The sequence below is a fragment of the Geospiza fortis genome, unplaced genomic scaffold (genome assembly GCF_000277835.1).
Source record: "Geospiza fortis unplaced genomic scaffold, GeoFor_1.0 scaffold138, whole genome shotgun sequence".
NCBI classification, from domain to species: Eukaryota; Metazoa; Chordata; class Aves; order Passeriformes; family Thraupidae; genus Geospiza; species Geospiza fortis.
This window is the reverse complement of record NW_005054307.1, coordinates 6,725,890-6,749,903: the sequence shown is the minus strand read 5'-3', so window position 1 is coordinate 6,749,903 and position 24,014 is coordinate 6,725,890. Positions and strand designations below refer to the sequence as shown.

The following is a 24,014-nucleotide window of genomic DNA, read 5'->3' as shown; positions in this document are numbered from 1 at the left end:
ATTTAATAAAAGTATTTTTCCATGTTAAAAAAAAATCTCAAAATCCCTCTTATTCTATGATAAGACAGGTCATTAATGTCAACTGAGAGATTCTTACATCAATATGAACTGTAGTTAAAAATTTGTGGTCAATTTGTCATTTTACTGTCACTGGATTTTAATTGAATCAGCACATCATTTATTTTATGTTAATTTGTAGTAAGTGGTGGTAATTCTCTGTGCTGCTGTTCCAGTCAAGTTAGATGAACTGTGGTTCTTTTTGTCCTTAGTCAAGGCTGAACTCTTTTTTGAAATAAAAACTGAGCTGCTTTCTTTACAACTTTCCTTTGTCTAAAATGTTCATGATGCAGATATTTTGCCTGGGACTACTAATGGTCTGAACATTTCTTTCAAGTGTCTTATACTACATTCTTTTTTTTTCCACCTGAGCTGGTTTTGTTTTGAATTTGTTTGTACTGTGGGGTTCTTGCATTTGTACATAGTGCTTTCATAGTGCCAGCCTTGAAAACACTCAGCAACTTGGGACCAAGGCATGTGTGACTGAAAAATTATATGTCCTAGTGTGTTTTGGCTGCCATTTCTTAAGGATCCTGGAACCAGAGTGTGTTACCTGTGTCACTGTGTGGATAAAGTGGCTTCAAAGCAGAGTATGTGTTAAGGAAAAGTGTCTCTCTTCAAGTGCAGGTGCATTCTGCATAACTGCAAGTTATTTTTTTGGTATTGGATTATTTTCTTAATTAAATGTGTACAGTATAAAGAAGTATTTTTGTGAAGCAATAGTTTAGTTCTTCTTGCAACAATAATAATAATTAACTATTATGTAGTGCCCGGGTTTTTTTTTGGTTTTTTTTTACTGTCACTATATAGATGAATTTTGAGCATTTATTACTGTTTTTTTTTCAGATTATAAGAAAATAATAAAAGCTCAAATATGTGGGTATTTTATACATCAACTAGAAAGGAACACAAATTATTGGTAGCTGACATAGATATTGCAGATATTTACCTAATTAACATAATATAATTTGCCTGCTGCATTTTTAAAGAATATTGAAATACAGCAGCCTTTCAACCAGCAAAGTTATTTGTATCCCAATCAAGGTAAAAGCCAAAAAGTGACCAAAGTGCAATATTAAGTGAGTGATAATATTATAAGAAAAATAATGGTAGTCAATTATTTTTTTTTTACCAGTATGAATCAGATGAACAAGAAAAAAGTGCGTATCAAGAGTATGATAGTGACAGCGATGTTCCTGAAGAGTTGAAAAGAGATTATGTGGATGAGCAGACAGGAGATGCCCCAATAAAAAGGTAAGTTGGTTGTGTGGGTCCTTGGTCTAATTCACATGCTTTTCATCTCAGTGTTCTAATTAGTTCAGTTTCTGTAATCTACAACAGTGGGATAATAATCTAATAAACATTATGCTGCCTGCACAGTTAGAAGGCTCAGCACTTGGGTCTCCTGAGTGAGGAGGAGCATTAAACCACTTATCATTATTGCAGAGAAACCTGCAGAAAGGAACATTTTGAAAGGAGATAAAGGATCTCTGAAGCAGGTAGTGGAAAACTGGTTAATAAGGACTAGATGCTAACTGAAGGTCCTTCTACAGCAGCTCTTGTGTATTGTGTAATTTCTATTATGTCAAAAGTGGTTGTTTGCAGACAAATGCTTTGAGTTTTGGGCTTCTGCAGAACAATAAACTTCTACAGGTTAAGAAAAAGAAAAAGATTATTCCACAGCTTGAAGACAGTACTTTTCAATTTTAAGTTCTCTTTTTCTTTAAAACACCATGGATATAAATGAATATACATATTCTATTTTGATGTATATAAAAAGTATTTTATTTTTATATATTCATATAAAAAAAGCCAACTTTGTATCCTCTAAAAGGATCTGAAAACAAGTTTCTGTCTAGGACACTGTACAACTTAGATGTACATTAGGATTTTGTGAAGCAGGCTAACATTTTTTTATGTAGGGTTTGCAGGACAACTAGAATGCCATCACTTGGATCAAAGCAGAGTAGCAGAGTAGTTACAAGATAACTCTTTAGGATAAAATATTGTTAGCATGATTCTTTCTGTGAGGTATACCATGTTAACTGCCTCCTTTCAAAGGAGTGGTGGAGATATAGTTAAAAATCATTTAATTAGAACAAACAAGAGTTGCTGTCCATAGGTTTGTGCTGTGAAATGGAAATTTTTGGAAGAATATAATTTTGAGGTATGGCTGCTGGCAGAGGGTTTTTCTTAAAGAAAATTAAAATGTGTCTTGTTGGATAAATATCATTGAGTCCAACTTCCTGCCTCTTTCAGGACTAAAATTTATGAAAAAGTTAATGACTTTTTTAGTTTCACCTTCCTCAAAATTGCTTCTATTTCTAGGTAGTAACTTTCATCTGTAGCTGAAAAATCTGCCTCTGTTTTGTTGTGACTTGTGTTGTTTTTATTCTCTTTGTGAATTATGAATTTGATTCAGAGTGAGTGACTAAAATGACTGGGCAAGACAGAGGCCTGCAGAACTCCAGCATTAGAATAAAAGTCAAAAATTCCTTCTGTAGCACAATTCTGTGTAAATTAGATCAGGCTTCTTTCTTAAATACTAGAATCCTAACCCTGTTGTGCTTTGGCATAAGCAAAATTCTGCACTGGAAGACATACTGTCATGTGAAAGAAGGGGGGAGGAATAATACATTTTCCACTAAATTTCATTTGTATGTCTTTGAATGTTTTCACATTTGCTATATTTTGTTTTGGTTTTTTTTTTTTAAGTGTTTCTCGAGAAACTCTGAGGAGCAGAAAGAGATCAGATTATAACCTCAATAAAGTGAATGCACCTATTCTAACCAACACTACACTGAATGTAATAAGGCTTGTTGGTATGTAGAATAATTGTTGTTTTTTATAAGTGTTTTCGAGTTTTGTGCAAACTTATGGATTATAGCAAGAATGTTAAATGATATTTAAGGCCCTGTACAATATACTTCTTTAGGATCTATTTCTACTCTTTGAAAATATTAATAAAATAAAAATAAAGTGCTAAACAAATTCTCTAATTAAATAGACAAATTTGCTTATATCTTATGCGTTTTTTTTACCTGGAAAAAAATAATCTGCATGCATATGTTGGTTTTAACCTATAATAGTAGTTAATTTGTCTGAAATATTGAATATGTTAGAAGAGTGGATATAGCAAGCAGAAAGATTAATGCTCTGTGTTGCTGATGTATTTTATGAAATGATTTATTTTAAAGTAGAATAGTTGCAAAAGTAAGGACTTTATGACTAGTTTTTTTTTTCCATTTCATTATTCAAATTCTCACTCTCAGAATAACTGTTTTTACTACATAGCAATCAACTAGAAGAAAAGAGCTCTCATACATCCTAGTAATCCCTAGGGAGTTTAGGGAAGCTCTATCCCTGCAGGTCATCAAGATGTGACTGGACAGGCTGCTGAGCAGCTTTGTGTCTTTAGGCCTGCTCTGAGCAGGAGGTTGCACCAGGCCACTTCTTAAGGGCTTTTCTTTCCAAACTTTTCTATGAAAACACTTGCCTCCAATTCTAGATGTGATGGGATTGATTTTTCATGATCATACCTTCTGTGTGATGATCTAGATAATTGTACAATAGCAATTTTCTGCTACTGACTTCTGTTTTATTTATAGAGAAGGGAAAGTAACTGCCTAAATTTATCTGAGTACGCAGGGGAGAGAGGAATTCTATATGTGTTGCATGAATGAGGTTTGCCTCCAAAGTTTGAAAATTATTGTTGCCTTTCAGAGTAAACCCTTTTAAAAAAGGTTACTCCAATACATGGTTATAGCACCTTCTGCTGTCTTTGAGGGCAGCATGAAAGTCAGAAATTAATTTTCTAAATCTTCTTTGCAGGTTTGCTAAAACCTTTTTTTTTCCTTGAGAATTTACCCTATAAACCTGAAATGAGAGTTCATTCTGTTGTGACTTTTCTGTGACTTAGGTTGGAGAGATTTGTTTGCTCTTTCTGCTATAAGGTTTTGCTCTGAGAAAATTGAGGATTGACTATAAAAACTACTCATGGCACTTACATGCAAATTCCAGCCTCTGTCCCTGCCATAAAACACTGCACCAGTAGGTGAAGCAGTAGTTCTGGTTTTCCAATTTTACATAAGGAGTCCTATTTGTAGATTATATTGATAACCCCAAAATAAAAAGCTCATATATATCTTTTTTCTTCTTCTGGAATTAATTTTTAAATTTTCTGCTGTTTGGGGTGTTTTATATTGTTCTGGCAATAAGTGATAGTGGTGTTATTTAAAACATGGACTTGGAAAGGACCTCCTGTGGGAGGAAGATGTCATTTAGTACTGCCTGTAAATATGCTTGTTTTGAGCTCCAGCCTAAAAATACTTCTAGTCTCAGCACTCATTCTAATAGGAATTCTATTTCAGAAGCCTTGTCAGCCTAAAGAATTAAAAAAAAAATCCTCCTATTTTTTGCTGACTTCATCTTATGTCAAAAGAAATTTTGAGGTTTAACAGATAATTTTGTTTTTCAATGCACACTGTTCTGGTGTTTTTACAGGAATTGATCCTATTTCTTCTGAGTCTTTGATTTGCTAAACAATGTGCCAAGATTTCTAGTGTCCCCTGTATTTATCCACCAGAAACTTTAAATTTTCTGCTCTTGTTGTAGTCTTACCAAAATCATGCAATACTTTGGATGAGATCTTCCTGCATTTTCCAATTCTTTTTGCATCATGGTCCTAAGTTCCTTCTGTTTTGCACCTCTTTTGATTTCTTACAGCTTCCTTGTACTGCCAGTGTGTAATGACTTTGTGCAGCCAGCAGATTCTTCACTTTCCCAGTTTTTTCCAAAGAGATAACCTGCCAGTTTATAGTAGAAAGATGCATGTTTTTTAATTAATTGTGCCCTAATGTATGGATTTACAATTTGTGCTACTGAATTTCATCCAATTCTTATTGTAACAGTCATCAAGTACTGCTGTACATTATGTCAGTCCTTTTCTGTTTTGATGGTGCATCTTTATTTTTTTCTATTATCACTCTCATTTTTGTGCCAGAGTAATTCATGAAAATGTTAACGAGATGGCTGATTGCTGGGAAGTCCACCAGTAGCTTTTTTAGTTACTTCCCTTTCCAACACACTTTAGCTTCATTTATTTACTGTGCAATGTTGTTATATTAATATTTTTGCCAAATCCCAGATAGATGAAATGTACTGTGTCCTTTGCGTGGAAAATCATGTATAGTTCTGGTTCATGTGCAGTGTCTGGTACAGTTCACTTCTCTTAGATCCATGATTTATCTTAATTTTGCCTCCATATTTCTGTTTCTGTCATTTGCATAGTTTCTTCAAAACAATCTGAAATTCTGCATCCTAAAAATTAAAATAGTGGATCAGTAGTTATTTGAATTACTATTTTCCCTCTTTATGTTTTTCTTTGCTGTTTTTCAGTCATAGTGATGAAGATGCAGATTTAAGTTGCCCAATCAAGTAACAGAAATGATTGCCTTACTTTTTAGGAAAGTAGTAGTGCTCACTACTTTTAGGAAAGTAGCAGTGCTCATTGTGTCATACTGAATGAGTATGACAGTGTTTGTTGTAACCATTTTGAAGTATTTCTATGTGCTGTGTGCTTTGTATGGAAGGTAAATGAATAATTTAAAAAGTAGTTTAATATTTGTAAACTACATAAATGAGTTGCTAATGTATAATTGGAGTGGGAGTGGCTACAATTTTGTTTGAATTTCAAGTGAAGAGTTCAATTTATCAGATTTTTCTCAGATTAACTAAGGTAATTAGTTCTCTTTCTAGTATAAAGTAGCCATTAGACTAATTTATAAGATTAATTTTTCCTATCAAGACATTGCATGTTGACTTCAAATGTAAAGGAAGAATAAACCTGTGTTAAATTTGTATGTAATAGTTTAACTAAGCACTATATATCAACAAGAATAATTAATGATTATGTCATTGTATATATTGATTCAGTGATCTCTTAATTAATATCATTCTAATCTAAGAAGTAGTTTAGTGGGTATTTCTTATATTGATGGATTTTAATGCTTTTTTGGCCTTAATTTTGCTTGTGTTAAGAATGGGTTTTGAGGACAAGTTCTTAGATTTTGCTTGTTTTAAACCCCATTATCTTGCAAGAAAATAATAATAGTGATGACAAACCTCACAGCAGAAGTTGTTAGCTGAAGTGAGTGATTGGTAATCATGTGACTTAAAAAACCTCAAATCACACAGTCTTTTCAACAGACCTTGCACTTCTTCCTTCAAAGCAGTGTTTTAGCTCTTAATGTGTGTCTTCCTTCCACCATTCCTTTTTCTGCTCACTCCAACAACATCTCTATATTCATTCCAAGTGGCCTGTCCCTGCTTCTATCTCCTGTATATGTCCTGCTTTAGTGACTTTTGACAGATGTTCCTTGTTCATCCATTCTGGTCTCTTGCCCCCTTTGCCCAATTTCTTGCTCATCAGGATGCACCATTCTTGAGCCTGGAGGAAGTGGTGCTTGAATATTGACCATCTCTCTTGGACCCTTTTTTCTGCAGAGCCCGTCCCCGTGGGATTCTTCCAAAAGCATCCCCAAAGATGCTGAAGTTAGCTCTCAAGAAGCCCAGGGTTGCAATTTGGCTTGCTGCCTTGCTTCCTTTATGCAGGATACTGAATTCCACAATCCATGTCAAGGCTGTCCCCAACCTTCACACCTCAACAAGGCCTTCCTTGTTCATTGGTATAAGGTTGAGCAACACACCATTCCTTATTGGTATCTTCCACCATCTCTGTCAGGAAGTTGTTGTCAGGGCTTTACTGTTTGTGCTTTGCTGTTTTGTTCTAGCAGATGTCAGGATGACTGAAGTTCCCTATGAGATCCAGGGCCCGTGACCATGAGGCTGCTTCTACTTGTCTGTTAAAAGACTTCATCCACTTCTTTCTCCTCATCAGGTGGCCTGTAGCAAACACCCCTGACAGTGTCACCCATACTAGTGAGCCCTGTTATCCTAACACTTGAGCTCTGGACTGATTCATCATTCACCCCAAGACAGAGCTCGATACATTCCAGATGTTGCCCCCATACAGCACCACTCCAGCACTGTGCTTTCCAGGTCTGTCTTTCCTAAGCAGCATGTAGCCCTTCATGGCAATATTCCAGTCACACAAGCTCTCCCAACATACCTCCATAGCTGCAATGAGATCAAAGCCCTGTGACTGCATACACATCTCTAATTCCTCCTGTTTGTTCCTACTCTATGCATTGGTGTACAGGCACTTCATAGAGGTAATTTGAGTGTGTCAATGTCCCAGTGGGAGTGCAAGGGGATGTCCCATAGTCCTATGTCTTTGGCTGCTTGTACCTGCTGGAGGTATCCCACTTAAACCTTATTTTTCTGCGTGCATTGTCGCTGTAACTTTCCCCTTACCCCAACTTTCCTAGTTTAAAGCTCACTTTACCAGGTTGACCTGGTAAAGATTTATTGCAAAAATTTGCCTGTGCTAATTTGTGAGGTGCATCAGTTTTGTATAGATTAGTCTGATAAAGAATGCTCTCTACTTGCTATCCTTAAGGACAGAAGGAGTTCTGCAAACAATACTTCAAAAGAAACCTGGCAAATGTTAGCAGTTGAAGCTATCTAGAACCTCTAGAAATTCAAGCTACTTTCAGTTGCTGAAACTTTAAGTGTTTTTTCAAGTATTTCTGGAAATTTCTATTTTGACATAGCTTTGGACTGTTTGTGCTGTTTGGAAGTATTCTTATATATGCCTTTTTAACCCAAAACAGTAACTTCAGCCCAAGTATAGGTAACAATGTGTAGACATTAAAAACTGGTGTCCTGTTAGAGACAGCAATGAGGAGGAAATGTTCTTGGAACACTTGTTGTGTCAGGATGCTGAGTGATGTAGTAATAGAGAAATGTTCTTGGCACTGGAAGATTTTTATAGGTACAGTACTTGGGCAGTGTGTAGTGCATAGCCCTTTGGAAAAGTATGAGACACTGCCCAAGAGATTATGTTCAATATTGATGCCAGTTGCACAGATACTTGGAAGTCTTAACTGTCCAGATTGTGACTCATCACTCATATTGGGTTGCAGGCAACTTTAAAAATATGTTTATCACAGAGTAAGTGGAAAAAGTCAGCCTTTCCAATACAGAATATTCAGATAGTATGGATGAAGGTGACGCTTGCTTTAATTAGGGTGCCAGTACCATCCTTTCACAAACATCTAAAATTTTCCACATTGGACTGTGCTTTGGATTTTCCCTTGTAGAAGACAAATAGAATTTTTAAGTCCACTTTTCAGTTTGTTCATAATGCTATGGGTCAAAACATTAATAATTAAATAGTATAGAGTTAACAAAAGGGCTAAAGTGACAAATATCAATTATTACAACCTGTGTCAAATCTCTAAAAATAACAAAACATATGCTTGCATGTCTCAGCAAACAGGGGCGTAGTCATTCAATAAGGAATCTAAATTAAATAGAAACCTGGAAGGTAGCAATGTCAGGCTATTGCTTGGTTCTTACTGTAGTGCTCTACCATTTTATCAGGTATGTAGCTGTATCATGCATGTTTCAGGTTAGTTATCTTTGCTGACCTACACAATTACTTGGTTGAAAAATTCAAATAACTCCCCCTTTATTAGAAGCTAGCTTTTGTTTCTTTGCTCCCCAGTTTCTCTGATTCAACCAATATTTTCTCTATCTATTAGGAGATTACTTCTCTGGGCATAGTATTAACTTGAAGATGAGTGTTGTTGACTACAGGAAAAAGAAATTGTTTTAGCACCTTCCTGTAATTTTTCCAACCTGTCACATGTAAACATGTCTAGAATATGACAATTTGTGAAATGACCTGCTGTATCCTATGTGCTGGGGTGGACTGCATTTGTGTTTTGGTTAAAAAATTGCTGTCTGTCTCTTACTGTAATAGCCAAACAGTTTGTTGGTAACAAAATAACATTTGTTATATGTTATGTTTTTAGAACAGTAAAAGGGCCAGCAAGATGTTATTTTGAGGTATCTAGCAGGAAATGTGGGGTCTCTGCAATATCAGGGTTTTCATTAAGTGTGCTGCTTTTATGACCCAGTGAAGAGCCATGTCCTATGCTGGAAACAAAAATAGGTGAAAACTATAGGCCCTGTGAACTAGGTCTGTGGGGAAAAATCCCTTTTGGACTCCAAATCCTATGATCAGTTTGATTCAGATAACATATATATGAAGATCCTGAGGCTGGGGTTTTTAAATTATTTTTTAAAAAATTATTTTATGAAGTCTAATATGTTACAACAGAGAATAGTAAGGAAGAGAAGGAATTGTTCTTCACCCTGATTGTTCCAGGGTACTGACATCCTCCTTTACTCATAGTCTCTCCTCCTGGAAACATTTCAAACTTAAAACTACTTGAGATTCTTACCGCAGGATAGAAAGGAAGGAGAGCAGAAAATGCTGTATCACTGATGTGAAGCACGTGACTCCTACAGTTGTTGGGTAAAATCCAATCGTGGACATATCATTTTTATACTGTGTTTTTCTATTGATTGAAAACTATCTATATGTGCATATGTAAACACACTAAAGCATAAAATCTTCAGTGTCTCTATACAGCATTTGCCAGACACTGCTTTAGCAGATTATTATTTTTTACTTAAATTAAACTGAAACTTGTAGAGGATCCAGACAGTTGTGTGTTGAATTTGGTACCAGAAGGCTGAGAACAGTTGAGTACATTTTGATATGGATTAACATCTATATTTTGAGAAGTCGTTGTGTCTTAAGCCATCATTTTAGCTTTGTTTTTAAACCTTTCCAATCTGTAAACTATTATTAATTTGTTGCTAATAAACGATGAAGGCTACATAATACCCATAATACCATAATACGCAAAGTTGACTTTGAGTATGTCTGAACTGTCTTTGTAGCACTTGTGCTGAGGAGACTGATCTTCTGTATTTAATTTTTAAGGGAAATACATGCAGATGATGAATATTCTGAAGCCTATTGCATTTGATGTGATCCACTTCATGTCCCAGCTCTTTGATTACTATCTGTATGCAGTCTATACATTTTTTGGCCGAAATGACATGGTAGGTAGAAGCATTTTTCATTTTCAAGTATCAATGTACCCAGGGAATGAAAATGCAGAGGAGATCTCTTTGCTTAAAATGCTACCTAATATGTAATTCCCAGAAAAATTAGTGGCAATAAAATGGATTTTAATGTAGGAGTAAGAAAAGGCTGATTAGATCAGCAATAAGGGAAGGAAGTACTGGAAGCATTATGGTCAGTGAGACATTAATCATATTATGTTTTGAATAGATATATTATCTATTCTTTTTTCCAGCACTATTGAAAAGGAGGAAAGACAATGTGAAATACTTAGAAGTAGTAGTAGAAAGTGGGTAGCAAAGGAGGTTGCAGAAGGGTGGTTTCAGCCTAGGCAGTATAAGGTGATTGAGTTTTTCTGTATGTATTTCTCTAGTTTACATGAGAATAGCAAATGTAGAAAAAGGGGGCCACGAAAACTTAAGAAATTTGAAAGACACTTTTTCATATCCAGTATTTTTCTGCCAAACTACTTGCATTAATGAAAACAACGTTTTTTTGAGTGATCTTGTAGTTGAAAAAAATGCTTGTTGGCAATGTCTTTACGTAACATAGATCAGCTGTCAATAGAATTGTCTTAATAGCTGCATGTGAAAACAACTTTCTCCTATCTTGGCCCCTAAATTACTCCACAAGTAATAGTGTCGAGCGGTGCCAAATCCATCATAATTTGTTGGCAAATTGTAATGAATTTTCAGACTCAACATATGGTTCTAAAAGGTTTTGAACTGTTTGGCAGGACAAATGTATTTTTAAGTTGTGTTTACAAGATGGGTGGAGGGTGTTTTCCTTTTGTTGGGTTTTTTGTTTTGGTTTTTTTGTTTGTTTGTTTGGGGTTTGGTTTGGGGCTTCTTGGTTCGTTTTTTAAGATAATTGATTTCCATTGGCTTAGTTGCTCTGCTATTCACATTGTGTTGCATTTATTGTTATTTTTTTGCACCTCCTGTTTTTGTTTCTAAAGCCCATACCAGCTTCCTCACTCTGTGCTTCTAACAGAGAACAGCACAGTGCTAGGCAGGTAAATGTTCTAGCAGATGGGTGGTAAAATTGTGATGTTTTTGTACTGTGCCTAGTATTTCTTTTGACAAATTGTTTTCCATGGGAAACACAATGCTTGCAAGGGTTTGTGATTGTAATAAACCCTCTTGTAATGCTGCTTAAATGTCCTCACTCCCCCTAGTGTTTCTAAACCTTTAGAAATTAGAGATGGGTGATGGTATGTGATTTAGACCATTCAAAGAGTTCCCGTTTTATTTTTATTCAGAAAATAATGTCAAATGGAAGTCTTAGAGTATGCTGGTATAACTTCCTTAAATGTTTAAAATTATTTGTGAATATTATGGTTATTTTGTATATGTGAGTTAGTACACACATAAGGAGAGTGGTTGGTTATACAGAGTTCATTGCCAGCTTAGTGAAAACCAAGGATTTAAAATATATATGTTGAGTTCTATGTCTGTTCATAATGCTGTCATTGCTTTTTCCAGACCTTGTTCAAATCATTATGCTATGTAATCAGTATTAGCTTTCTTCGCTTCCAAAAATTAAACATTGTTGTAACCAGAATTGCTTTCAAAACTTTTTTATTTGTGGGCTGCAAATTAAGCCTGCCTTATCTCAGATTATGGAGCAAGAAAAAATTTAAAGGATTGTCTGTATTTAACATCTACTCACTAAAATTTAAGACATTCATGAACATGCCACAAAATAGTTTTCCTTAGTAGAAACAAATAGAGGTGAGTTTTCTTTTTTTTTTTTTGACAAGGCGTTGCACTAATTTGTAAACTTACTTTTTAAAATAACTATAGGAGGTTATTATAAGAGTTTAATGATAAGAGGTAAAATTGGTGATGAACAGAATTATTCTACAAATTGTTTAATGCCTTACTACCCTTACTAGGTCATCAATTAATGGAATTTAAAAATCTATAGTTCTGCAAATGCAAAAACCTTGTATGAATTGAGTCAGATGTACTGATGAGTGAAATGTGGAGCCATGAGGTTCTGTTCTTGTGAACATCTCCTAGATCAGGTTGTAGATTTCATCAGAGTGTGCTCTTCTAGTGGGAATTCAACTCAGATGTAAATTGTCATTTAATATATAGAAGAATTGGGGCAGATAGACATTTTAAATTAGAAACTTTGAATGCAGTAAATGGGGACCTAAATTATATCTGCCTGTATTCACACTGAGGGGAGGAGGTCACATGAACTCAAATACTTCCTTCCCTGGTTCAGCCCACTGAAAGGAAGTCCAATAATGCAGCATACAACAGTGCCCTAAATAAAGTTCAGCAAATTGCCTTTTGGTGTGAATCACATACCAGAACTGTATTCAAATCCTTCCAGGTTGTTGACTTAAATTTGTGCTTGTTACACATCCTGTTTCCGCTTTCTTTGTTATGTTAGTTTGTTGGGGGGGTTTTATTAACAGTAGAAGTTAAGAAGTTACAATAATTATGCATGTCAAATCAGACCCTCAGCTGGTATAATCCATTGCTCTTAGCAGGAAATTAGTGTATCTATATATATGTGTGTATATATATATAAATAAAATAAGTACATACATATATATAGCATAGGTATATATACATTTAACTATATATCCCAGCTGAGCATTAGCCCCATACACTCCTGGGCCATGAGCATGAAGATGGCACATTTCTGACGTAGATCTTTGTAGACATTAAGTAATAATGACTGTTTATAAAGATCAGTGGTTATAATTTTTACTTATGCAAAATATATATTTGATGATTACAAGGGACTGTATAGCTGGAAAGAAGAGTGAAAACCATTTGACTTGGATGTGGTGTGAGAGATGGTGTTGTGGGGAACCATTCCAGGCTCATCACCCAAATGAGAAAATCTAGAGTCCTGCAGTTAAATACAGAATTATAACAATAAAAATACTGGATGTTTTATTGATGTGAATGATATTCTGTCATCTTCATGGAAGATACTGAGGTCATTCTTCACACCAGTGCAGTGTTGAGTGCTGTGACCTCTGTTGATTTTCTTTTCATTTTGTGTGGTTGTGATTTTGTGCTAAAATTTTAATGTGAGCAAGTTGTAGATAGTCTTTGCAAGCTCAGATTTTGCTGTATAACTTTAAAGTTTAAACCAAAGAAATTTCCTTTCCCAACTTAAGTAGAATGCATTTCTTCCAGTTTGAATCAACAGGACTGGGCCTCAGTAGCAGCAGATTACGCACCACACTGAACAGAATCCAGGAGAGTCTCATTGATCTGGTGAGTACCTGGATGTTGTTAATGCTCAGTGGGATAAAGGACTGTGTATGACATTCAGGAATTATATTTCATCATGGCTTTTTGATTTTTCCCTCTTTTCATATTCAGTGAATGTATCTAATAAGCCTTTGTCTAATAACAAAGGCTTGGTTTCGTGAGGTCATTATTGTATTAAATCACTTGTTTCCAATGTACAGCAAAACTAATGAAATAGATTTTGCTAGATGTAGCAGTGAAATTCAATATTTAAATCTTCTATTATGATTCATGTAATAGAGACAATTCAGTATTATCTTTACTAAGAGACATTTTATAAAAAGAAAGAGATGACTCATTTTTCTTCAGTAAAAGAATAGCAAAACAGTAAGCTCTCCTGAAGATTGTTCACCTTTCAGGATAACATAGGTTGTATACTAAGACCTTCCTTAATTTTGGGGAACTTTCCCTGATGTATTTTTTGGATTATATCCCATTGGTCATTTTGTGATTTATTTTGAAAGTGTGAAAAGTAAATATGGTGCTCGTGTCACACTGGCAGTAGATTATTGTCCTGCATAGGAGGATGGTAAAGGAGACTGTAGGTAGTTTTTGTGGATTCAGCTGAACAGCAGAGTTTATAAAGAAATATTGCTAAAATCTACACCAGAAGTGGAAGTTTGAAGTTTTCATATTCCACCTAAATATAAAACCTTTGAAACATTTTGAAGAAATTTCCTCAGGGTATCATATATGGCTTGTGTAGTAGGATGCTACAGGAAGATTATATTTTCTGAGGATGCTATCTTAGAAAGAAGAAAAGGATGTTCTACTCTGACTTGCATGAGGATTTGACACTCCAAGAAATGTACTTTATGCTTTTTTAATTCCTTGAAGCATTATATCAAATCCTAAACTGTTCTCAGAGAAGCATGTTAAAAGGCTTGGAGGCCATTTCTTATACAGTCACTAGAGGGAGCATAAGATAACTAATAACCCTAGACCTCTGTAAAGGAGAAAAAGGCTTCTTGATATTCCTCTCAAAGGGAGTGTATGCAGAAAGAAAAATTAATTACAGGAACTACTTGCTTGAATGAATCAGTTAAAGATTATGGGAAAATGGCAAGTTATGGAATTACTTTTTAAAATTTCTCTGTAGTGATGGTTCCTGACAGTGCTTTACAGACTTCATTTTTTTTAGCAGTTAAAATAATTGAAAAAATTTCTAGGAGTGAAATGGAAAAATAGCAGCAGTTTGTTTTCTTCCTCAGTCATTTACAGTACTTTAACAGATAATGTTATTGCCAGTTGAAATTAATAGCTATGTTCAATGTAAGATTTGAAAGAAGAAAGAAATCTTAGCTAACTGCTGTTAGCTTAAAGACATTCCATGAGGTTTATTAATACCTTATGAACTTAAGCTAGTCTTATACTATAAATGGTACTTTTTAATTTATGAGAAATCTAAAGTATTCTGGATATTTTTGTTTATTGTTTGCTTATTTTTAAGAGTTTGTGAAAGTCAAGGCTCATTTTCATTGTGTCATAAAAAGGGTATTTCTTGAGACTGCATGGACGGTTTGAACTGCTCAAGGAATTCTCCTATCTTATTTTAAATTTTTGTAAACTGCTTTCTGAAAGTATTCATGTTTGTGTTGTGGCATTCAGTCTCATGGCCTGTTGGGAATTTAGGGTTGTTGCCTTGTCTTCTACCCATGGTAACTTTATTAAGGGCTTGATTTCTGTCACATTTCAGTTCCTGATGACAGCATCAATATTTTATTTCCATAAAGATTGTCTGAATCTGACAATTCTGAGTCTGTGACCCAAACTTGGCCAGACTTGCATAGACATCACAATAATTTCACAAATCTGTCAGACCAGCTTATATGTTCTTTTTGCAAGGTAGTGGTTCAGGTTCTAATGATGCCTGTGTGTGTGGTTTTCTGTGGAGTCTCATTTGACATTAATTTTTTTAGGACATAGTTCATGACTCATTTTCTCAGTTATCTGTCAGCACACAGTGATTCCTCACAGAGGGATTGTTGCATTGGTTGAGACAACCAGTAGTAAATAAACCTTCCAAATTCTTGTAATTTTTTAATGCAAAAGATCTGCCATTTACCGTTGGAAAGAAAATAATCTCAAAGATCCCAGAAGTGGTGCAAACTTAATTGAACTGTTTTACTGAAGTCAGTGGGACTGACCCAAATGAGGTTTGGGACATGCTTGCTTTGTGACAAAGAGCATGTAGGATCCCCACTCTTGAAACCAGAACTTCATGCCTACTGGGAGGCAACGCTGATCAATTCAACCCTGAGGACAATGCGAAATGTGTGCACTGTAAATGTTGGGAAGTTTGGGCATCGCTTTTATGGCTCTTCAATAATGCTCTAAAGATACCATTTGCATGAAAAGGATTGTAAATAATAGAAAATGTTTAGCATGGTTTCTCAAGATGGTTTGTAGTTTGGTTTTTAAAGATATGGTTTCTTAAAGCCTGTAGAGTGGTGATTACATTGTTTATGTTTGATTTACTTTCTTGCAAGTTGAGTCAAGATTACCTTCTTGGTAAGTTTTGTGCCCCTCAGCATGAAAATACTAATCTTGCAACTTAAAACCTAGTAGGAGTATTATAAAATACCATTTAAAACCTTAACACATTTACAACATATTGAAGAAATACTTTTACCTTGAAAGCAATGTGCTTTTGCAATTGGCCCTACCTATAATTTTCAGCATTCAGCTTCAAGAACAGTTAGGGATCTGTAAGCTCAAAGGGGAGAAAAAAAAAAAACTGATTGGTTGCTTTCAGTAAATTTCTTGTGATCAAAAATTCTTGTATGTTAAGCATCTACCTGGAGTTAGTTGAACTATTTTCTGTCAGCTTTTGAATACAATAAGTTATGCTTTCTTTGATCAGTTTGTTTTCTTGTAATTGATGCTCATGATATTACAGAAACTGTTAATTACAGTTTTTAAACAGAGATGATGGAGCTGTCCTGTTTTATGTAAACATTTGGGGTTAGTCTGCTTTTCCTTGTCCGTCAGCACACATCAAGTTCTTGGCAGTAGTGTTGGTATGTTGCAGCTGCTGTAGACTGTTCTTCTGCCAGAACCTTTTCAGATAGTGCAGTTTTGTCCATGCTTTTTGAACACCACTTACTCCTTTAAGATTGGGATTTCTTCAGTAACATTTAGAGTTATTGCAAAATCAAACCTAAAATTTTTGTTATTGTGTATGTATATTAAATCAAAACAATTCTGAAACTGAAATCTTACGCAAAAAGTATTAGGCCAGAAGAAGAGCAGTTTTAAAAGATTATTGGTTATGAGTGTGATCTGCAGAACTTCATGTGCTGGGGACAGGTTGTAGAGTTTACTGGTTTTTGTTTAAAGTTAGTGGAGGTGGATTATTGTAATTAACTGTCAACTATTTCACCATAATTGGCAGATAATCAGTTGCTTCAGTCATAAGTTCTTTTGGATAACTGAAATAAAAGTGTTTTTGTTCTCTGTGTGAAAATGTCCCTCTTGCAAATTAAATGTCAAATTTTTAACTTAGATAATTATCTTATATAGTTTATACTTCCAATTTAGGTAATTAGTTTATAGTCTCCTCTTCCCATTGAGATGGAAGGCTTAACAAAGGCTTGCCACTGGGTTCAGCCAAACTTGAAATGAAAATGTTCTCTTGGTACAGATGACACTTTTAAAAGAGATTGAAGGAGAGGCTTGTTCCTTACACAGATAGATTTTATTTTTCTACCTGTTCATTAAAAATTTTCTTCTTGGGTGTAAACAATTAAATGATAAAGTGAAGTACCCAACAATTTAACAATGTCACACTCTCATTCATCTGGTACCTGTTATTTGCTAATACATACCCTTTTGTTGTAAAAACACGTTCCAGATGAGTTTTAATTCAACTGTAGGTATCTTGCAAAGATACTTCCCAAAGCATACACTGTAGCTCATACTACTGTTATTAGCAACCCTTAAATAGGTGAAACAGCCATAAGCCTGCTTTACCACTTCATCCTGATATTTTCAGGTCTTTATAGCAAAGCAGCTTGTAAAAATAATTGCTAGTTGGGTATGCCTATCATGTATAGCGTTAGAACACACAGTTCTTTTCCTGTGACAGGATGAGGAAATTAAACTAAGACTAGAGAAAATTTAATAGGTAAGACCTGCTGTAAGGTGTCTGCAGGCAGTACTGGTTAACCTGTCCTGCTCTGCCTACTGCAGTTTATTTGGTTATTGTTCAGATCAGTCTGGTGCTTTTAATATTTTTTAAATTTTTTTTTAACACTCTGAGTTTTTTCTTTTTTGGCAAGGAAGGAGAAAAGCATGTTGTAGTTTGCATCAGTTCCATGTATACCTTGAAAATTATTTTATCAAATCTATTTTGTGCAGTTTTCTGACATGGATGTTGTGTAGGCTGTGATATGTCTGACATTTCCCAGTTCTGCTGGATCAGCAGGACCTGCTACTCTGATGCAGGGAGGAGCTAAGCAAGTTTATTCTGCTTTAGTATTGCTCTCTGCGTGCTTAATGCTGGGTGCTACAATATGTTCTCAGTGTAACTTGACATTTCTTGAAATTAAAGTTCAACTGGCTGCTATTTAATTTTCTGGCTTCTACTCTCTTCCTCTTGAGGCTGGCAGTTTTAGAGGACCCTGCTTGTTTGCTGTGGTACACAGAGGGAATCACTGGCAACGGACATTTTCTTGCAGATTTTCTTCATTACTGGAAGAATTAACTTTAACAAAGTCCAGTACACTGAAAAACATCTGATTTCTTTAAATAGTCTGTGGCCTTTTTTCCTGCTCCAGCCTGTGTGTTTTGCCCCTTTATTTTCCTCTTTCAGTCATTTGATCATTTCTGTTAATGAAGGCAGGAGGAAAAAACACATGCATCACTGAGACCCTTTCAGAGTGATCCTGTGCTTCTTTGGGGTATTGGCACAACTGGCTGTTTGCTTTTTGCTTTCAACATGCTTTTGCAGTGCCTGCTTTTTAGAACAAATTAGGAGAATGAAATGCTCATGCTGTTTGGCCACGATATTTGAACCAGAGTTTGACTCCCTAGTTGAAGGTAGCATTATCTCTGACTTAGCCAGTTCTCATGTACCTTTTGTGTTCTTCAGATGCAACCCATTTTTGGCATTTAAAAGATGTTACTTACTTTCAGGAGAAGCAAAAAAGAAGAAAAAAAAGTTTAAGATGTGTTTGAAGTGACAAGCAACTTTGAAGTTAAATAAATACAAAATGAAGTCTTCATAATATTTGGCTTTTACATAATTTGTAATTAGTCTTTGAAAGAAAGAAAGCTTCTTAAATGTTTACTACTGGTACTCTTCCCCCAGCTCTGTCACTCATTGTCTCTCCTAAGGATATAGCATTGCTTGGTGAGCTGTGGGTTTGGCTGCTTTTGTCATGTGTAAACACTTCAAAATTGATTTATTGTAAAAATTTTTATTGGTTGGTTTTTTGTGGGGTTTTTTGGTGTTGCTTCAGGTGTTTGGTTTTTTTTTGTTGGTTTTTTTTTTAATCTGGGTTTTTGAGAATGGAATGAAGTGAAAAAATAGAAGAGTGGACAGATAAAGAGGAAATTTTAATAATTAATCAATATTGTCTTTGCCTTAGTTAATGTTTTTAGAGAATTAATTGTTGTGGCTAGATGGTTATATGTCATTGCCCATCTGCAGTAAACGTGTGGATGTGCTCAGGAAGTACCTTAGAACTCTCTGAAAGAGGTCACAGGATCTTCAGCAAATATCCAGGCCCTTTGGCTTGCTTATCCATTCTGATAAACTCAGCAGAATCCAAACTTCATAGTATTGTGAAGCATCTAGTCATTTTAATCCCAGATTTATCTGGCTGAGTGTGAGCACAGATCAGAGCAAAGAAAATGAATTTTTCAAATAATATAACATTGTAGCTAGCATTTATAATTGTTCTTATGCTCAGTGCAACTGTATCTGGTCACATTTGCCATAAGCTTCTTTGAGAAGTTTTATCTTCTGTTCACTGATGTATTTCTGTGAGATCTTTTAGTGCTACAAATGATGTGTTGATGGAATTTCTCAGTCAGCAGTCCTTGTTTTTAGTGTCAGAATTTCTGTGGGGAACCATCAAGGTTCCCTGCTTTATTGGCTTTTTATGTCTGTAACCTAATTAGAATATTTTTTAAATAAGTCTGAAGGTACTTCCTCACCCATGTTAGTGAGAGCTCTGCTTTCCCAGGCTGTGCATTGTTCCATCTGCTGTAGCCCATTTTTATGTTTGTGTTTGACGTCTCTGCAGATGCAGAACTGAAAGAGCCTTTCTGATATAGCAAATCCACCTCCTATTGCCTTGGGCTGTCACACCACAGGAGGAAACTGCCAAATAAAATATGGGAGAGTTAAAGTGGAACTTGTGAATTTTTGTTCCTCCACATCTCAAACCATTTTTAACAGCTTGGCCGCTATTATCTTCTCAGTTGTCTTATATTCTTAATGTCACTTTTGGTTTGGCATTCATCCAGGCAGTAAACACATTCTGGTGCTGCTTTGTCTATAGCAGCAAAGTTTTGATCTTTCTGCTCATCCTGTATCACTTAAATTCTCACCAGGTCCTTACACATTTTGACATAATCAATTTTCACCTGCCCTACCTTTAATTGCTGCAACACTACCACAATGGGTCTGTCAGATATTTTGCTATCAGAATAAGTGCCCTGTTGATTTTCCAGTTTTCAACTGATCATATGTGCAATACTTCTTCACTTGGTGTTTCAAGGTCTGCAATGGAATATTCCTCCTTGTCTCAATCCTGACATATCGAATGAGTGACACCACTACTAATTTCCACCAGTGTTTCAGGTGCTCACTGCTGTCCTTAAGCAAGTGTCCAAACAAAACCTGTTTGATAGCAAGTACTGTGTCTTAGGTCACTTCTCACAGTTGTTCTCTGCTGTGGAGCCCAGAAGAAATTCATGGCTACTCTTGTGGTTAGCTTGAGTCTGTTTTTCTCCCTCTTTCCATAGTTACTTCGCTGCAATTTCTTCTGGTTTTATTTCTATCTCGTGTTGAAACAAACAAACAAACAAACAAACAATTCACAAACCTGAAAACTGCTTTTTTTCATTATGTTGTTTTTGTGTTTATCTTTTTCCCTTGTTTAACTGCAATTTCAGAATTACATTAATTTGTATTTTTGAGTCCAAACATAAATGTTATGTAACAGCATTATTATTGTCATATTGGTTGGTTGTTCCTATGCTGTTTACAGCAGCCATGTTGAGCCACTGATTTTACTTTTGTGAAAGTTATTTTTTCCACTACTTTGTCACTGTTGCTCTTATTTGTTTTCATTCCATACTTACAGGCTGATATGTTGTAGCATCCATAGACTGTAGACTCTGGCCAGGGTTTCTATCCCCAGGGTCTTGAAAGGCTCTTACTAAAATCAGTGCCGTATCCTGCCTGCCTTCTTACCTGTTCTGGGTGCTGTGCCTTTCCTTTGTAGCATTTCTCATCTTCCTGTGGCCTGTGTATAATCATGGTATGAATGATTAATTCAAGCCAACCAGAACTACCTTTATGTTTTCATGCCCTGAAACCCTCTGAAGACTGGGAAATAGCCAGGCTTCAGAGGGTAACCCTTTGTACACCTGCTCTGGGAATTTCTTCCTTCTATGATTCCTCTTCTAGCTGTACCCTGTGGTTAGATCCTTCAAATGTGGGAGTAGAATTTTTTCTCTATTTTTTTCCTTTAATTCTGGAACAAGGCACTGATACAACCTCTTTCTCACTACAGATTCTACTCCTTTGCTGTGAATATTTCCTTGCTTTCTATCATCAGGATGTCTTCAGGATAGAAGTTTTCATGGAATGGATTAGTTGAGGTGTTAGGGCATGGGTTGGTCTTGATGATCTTAAAGGTCTCTTCCAACCTAGTGATTCTGTGATTGAGAACATTGGCTGTTTTTTACCTAAGTTAGCCACTGCTCATATAACCAGTAAAGCCCATACAGAAGTAACATTATTTTGATATGTCTCTTTATTTGGTTGCTGTCAGATTGAAGATACTTTCTCCAAGAATGAGAAGTCAGTCTCCCAAAAGGGAATTGGGCTAAAGCCTGTTTGTAGATTAAGACATTGTAGATAAGACATTAAGACATAGAGAAGATTGTTTGCTGCCTTTTTCTTTTAACTTATTTTTTCCTTGGTTACTGATCTACATGATCTGATTTTTTTCACCCATTTCATTAAACTGTTTAAATAAAAATAGGCTTGATTTAAATTACACCCTAGAATTTGAAATATTCCTTCATCTTATCTGGCATCTGAAACTGTTCAGCTGGAGCCATCCTTGCTGGTTTTGTGGAGTGTAATTTGTTTAATTCTTTGTTTCAGGAGGTGTCTGCTGATCCTTCAGGGACTCTCACAGCTGCTGAAGAGAGAAAAGAGAAGGTGCCAAGCCCACATCTCAGTCATCTCGTAGTTTTGACATCTGGCAATTCGCTGTATGGCTTGGCAGAGAGAGTGGTGGCCACGGAATCCCTGTAGGTTTACTGTACACACTGTATTTGTGATCACTGAAAGCTATTGATTGTTTAAGAAATTGTGGTTAAATTTCAAAGCCTTCTTGACAGGTCAAGAATTCCTACCTCTCAATATGATTTTAAGTATGAGTGATAAAGGTGATTTAATTGAAGGTACTGGAGTCTAATTCTTTGGTCTGGCAACATGCAAGCACAATAAATGAAATTTTACTGCAGATGATCCAGTAATTTGTGACAGTACATGGCCAAATCTCTCATGAAAAAGTTTAATTTGAAGGAGGCTATATTTAATATTTAATATAGGCTGTATTTAATATTTAATCTGTATGCTTAATTTTCACCATATATTAAATACTTGACTCAGAGCTGCTTAGTTCATATCAGTTAGGATGAATCACCATGTTCTTTGCAATGGATAGAAGTGTACCTATGTCACACCTCAGGAGAAGAAGACATTATAAAGAATCAATGCAAATGTAACAAAGTGATTTTTATTTGATAAGAATAATAGTAAGAGTCAGCTAGGAATGATTTTTTCCTCACATGAGATGACACTTAAAGATTAGGAGTTAATTTTTTTTTTTTCATTTATGCTTAGTTAGAAATATATTTCCTAAGAATATGAGGTCAAGTTCCATTTTATAGATTCACTAGCACAAAATTAATTTGGAATGTTATTTTGAAATTTAAGATGGATTTATTAACATTGATGTTGACTGTCCTGCAGTGGAAATTGTGTGACTTTTGGTCACTGACTTTACTAGACCTTGGCTCAGACTTTTGCAATGTATCCTAAGAAAAATAGAAATATGAATTTTTGATATTCAAGCCTTAGTCTCTTTATTCAAATATTTTCTTGTTTGCAAATGCATTTTAAAATTGTCAGAACTTAGACTGCTAGTTGATATGCTGGCATGCAACTGATACCGTTCTTCTCGGGACTAAATTTTCCAAGGTTACATATTGTTATTGCCAGATATGTCAGCTGTAGAGTAAAAATTGTAAAGAGACTTGCCAAATGTTGCACTTAGTTCACAGTAAATTTTCTTTGCTTTCAAAGGGTATTTCTGGCCGAGCAGTTTGAATTTCTTCAGCCTCATCTTGATGCAGTGATGCCAGCTGCCAAGAAGCCTTTTCTTCAGCAGTTCTATTCTCAGGTCAGAATGATGTAATTCACAGCTGATTTTCATACAGAAGATTTGAAACTTGTACATTATGGTGAAGATACTTCTATATCATAGTTATATGTTGCTCCTACTGAAGTGAATTTTATTTATTTTCTGTTTCAGACAGTGTCAACTGCCAGTGAACTACGTAAACCAGTTTATTGGATTGTTGCTGCTAAAGCCATTGATTATGAACAAATGCTTCTTCTCATGGCTAATGTGAAATGGGATGTGAAGGAAATCATGTCACAGCACAATGTATATGTAGATGCTCTTTTAAAGGTGAATAGTTTATGGGAAATGGTGTGCTAGAGTTTGTATAAACACTGAATTGATGTAATACTTCATTAAAACTATTAAAGTGGCATGGCTAGGACAATACATCATCCTTACAAATGGGAAATTACCATGAGATCTGTCCAGAAGTGTCATTATTCTTGCTTCTAAAGCATTGTTTTCAGTGATGATTTTTTGACTACATGGTATGTGAAAGTGACTAAAGAGGTTTAATGAGTCTCACATCAAAGTCTTGAATGTTGAGAAATGTGTAGTAAACAGAGTAACACTGAGGGAGATTCAGTGGCCAGAGATAACATTTAAAAAAAACCCCAAAACACACTATTTACTGTTCTGAATAATTTTGCTGATTGTCTTGGAGATGTATCATAGGAGCTGTAGGTCAAATCAGCACCAATAATGATCATGGAGTATCTAATTGAAGTTGCTATATTTAGAAGTTAATATTTGAAAAGGAAGCTAAAGAGAAGTTATTCACCTGACTTGTCAATTGTAGTCAGTAGATGTCATTATGCAATTGCCATGTCTTATGGTACAGAACTAGTTCTTGGGACAATCCCTTTCTCATCCTTTTATATATGCCTAATTAATGTTTCTAAAGGTCTTCAGAGGGAAGTTCTGGCAGTGGAATAATTATGCTAGTTAATTATA

At 35.4% G+C, this 24,014-nt stretch overlaps 1 protein-coding gene across 1 annotated transcript in view; it reads left to right on the top strand.

The window, feature by feature from the left end:
• Positions 1 to 24,014, top strand: part of VPS50 (VPS50 subunit of EARP/GARPII complex) — a 79,490-nt gene that overhangs the window by 48,393 nt on the left and 7,083 nt on the right. Inside the window, exons 20-26 of the mRNA XM_014312102.2 lie at positions 1,193 to 1,311; positions 2,773 to 2,879; positions 9,977 to 10,098; positions 13,288 to 13,368; positions 21,752 to 21,900; positions 22,961 to 23,057; positions 23,190 to 23,348. Of these exons, the coding sequence (XP_014167577.1) occupies positions 1,193 to 1,311; positions 2,773 to 2,879; positions 9,977 to 10,098; positions 13,288 to 13,368; positions 21,752 to 21,900; positions 22,961 to 23,057; positions 23,190 to 23,348 (834 nt within the window). The remainder of the gene's footprint in view (positions 1 to 1,192; positions 1,312 to 2,772; positions 2,880 to 9,976; positions 10,099 to 13,287; positions 13,369 to 21,751; positions 21,901 to 22,960; positions 23,058 to 23,189; positions 23,349 to 24,014) is intronic.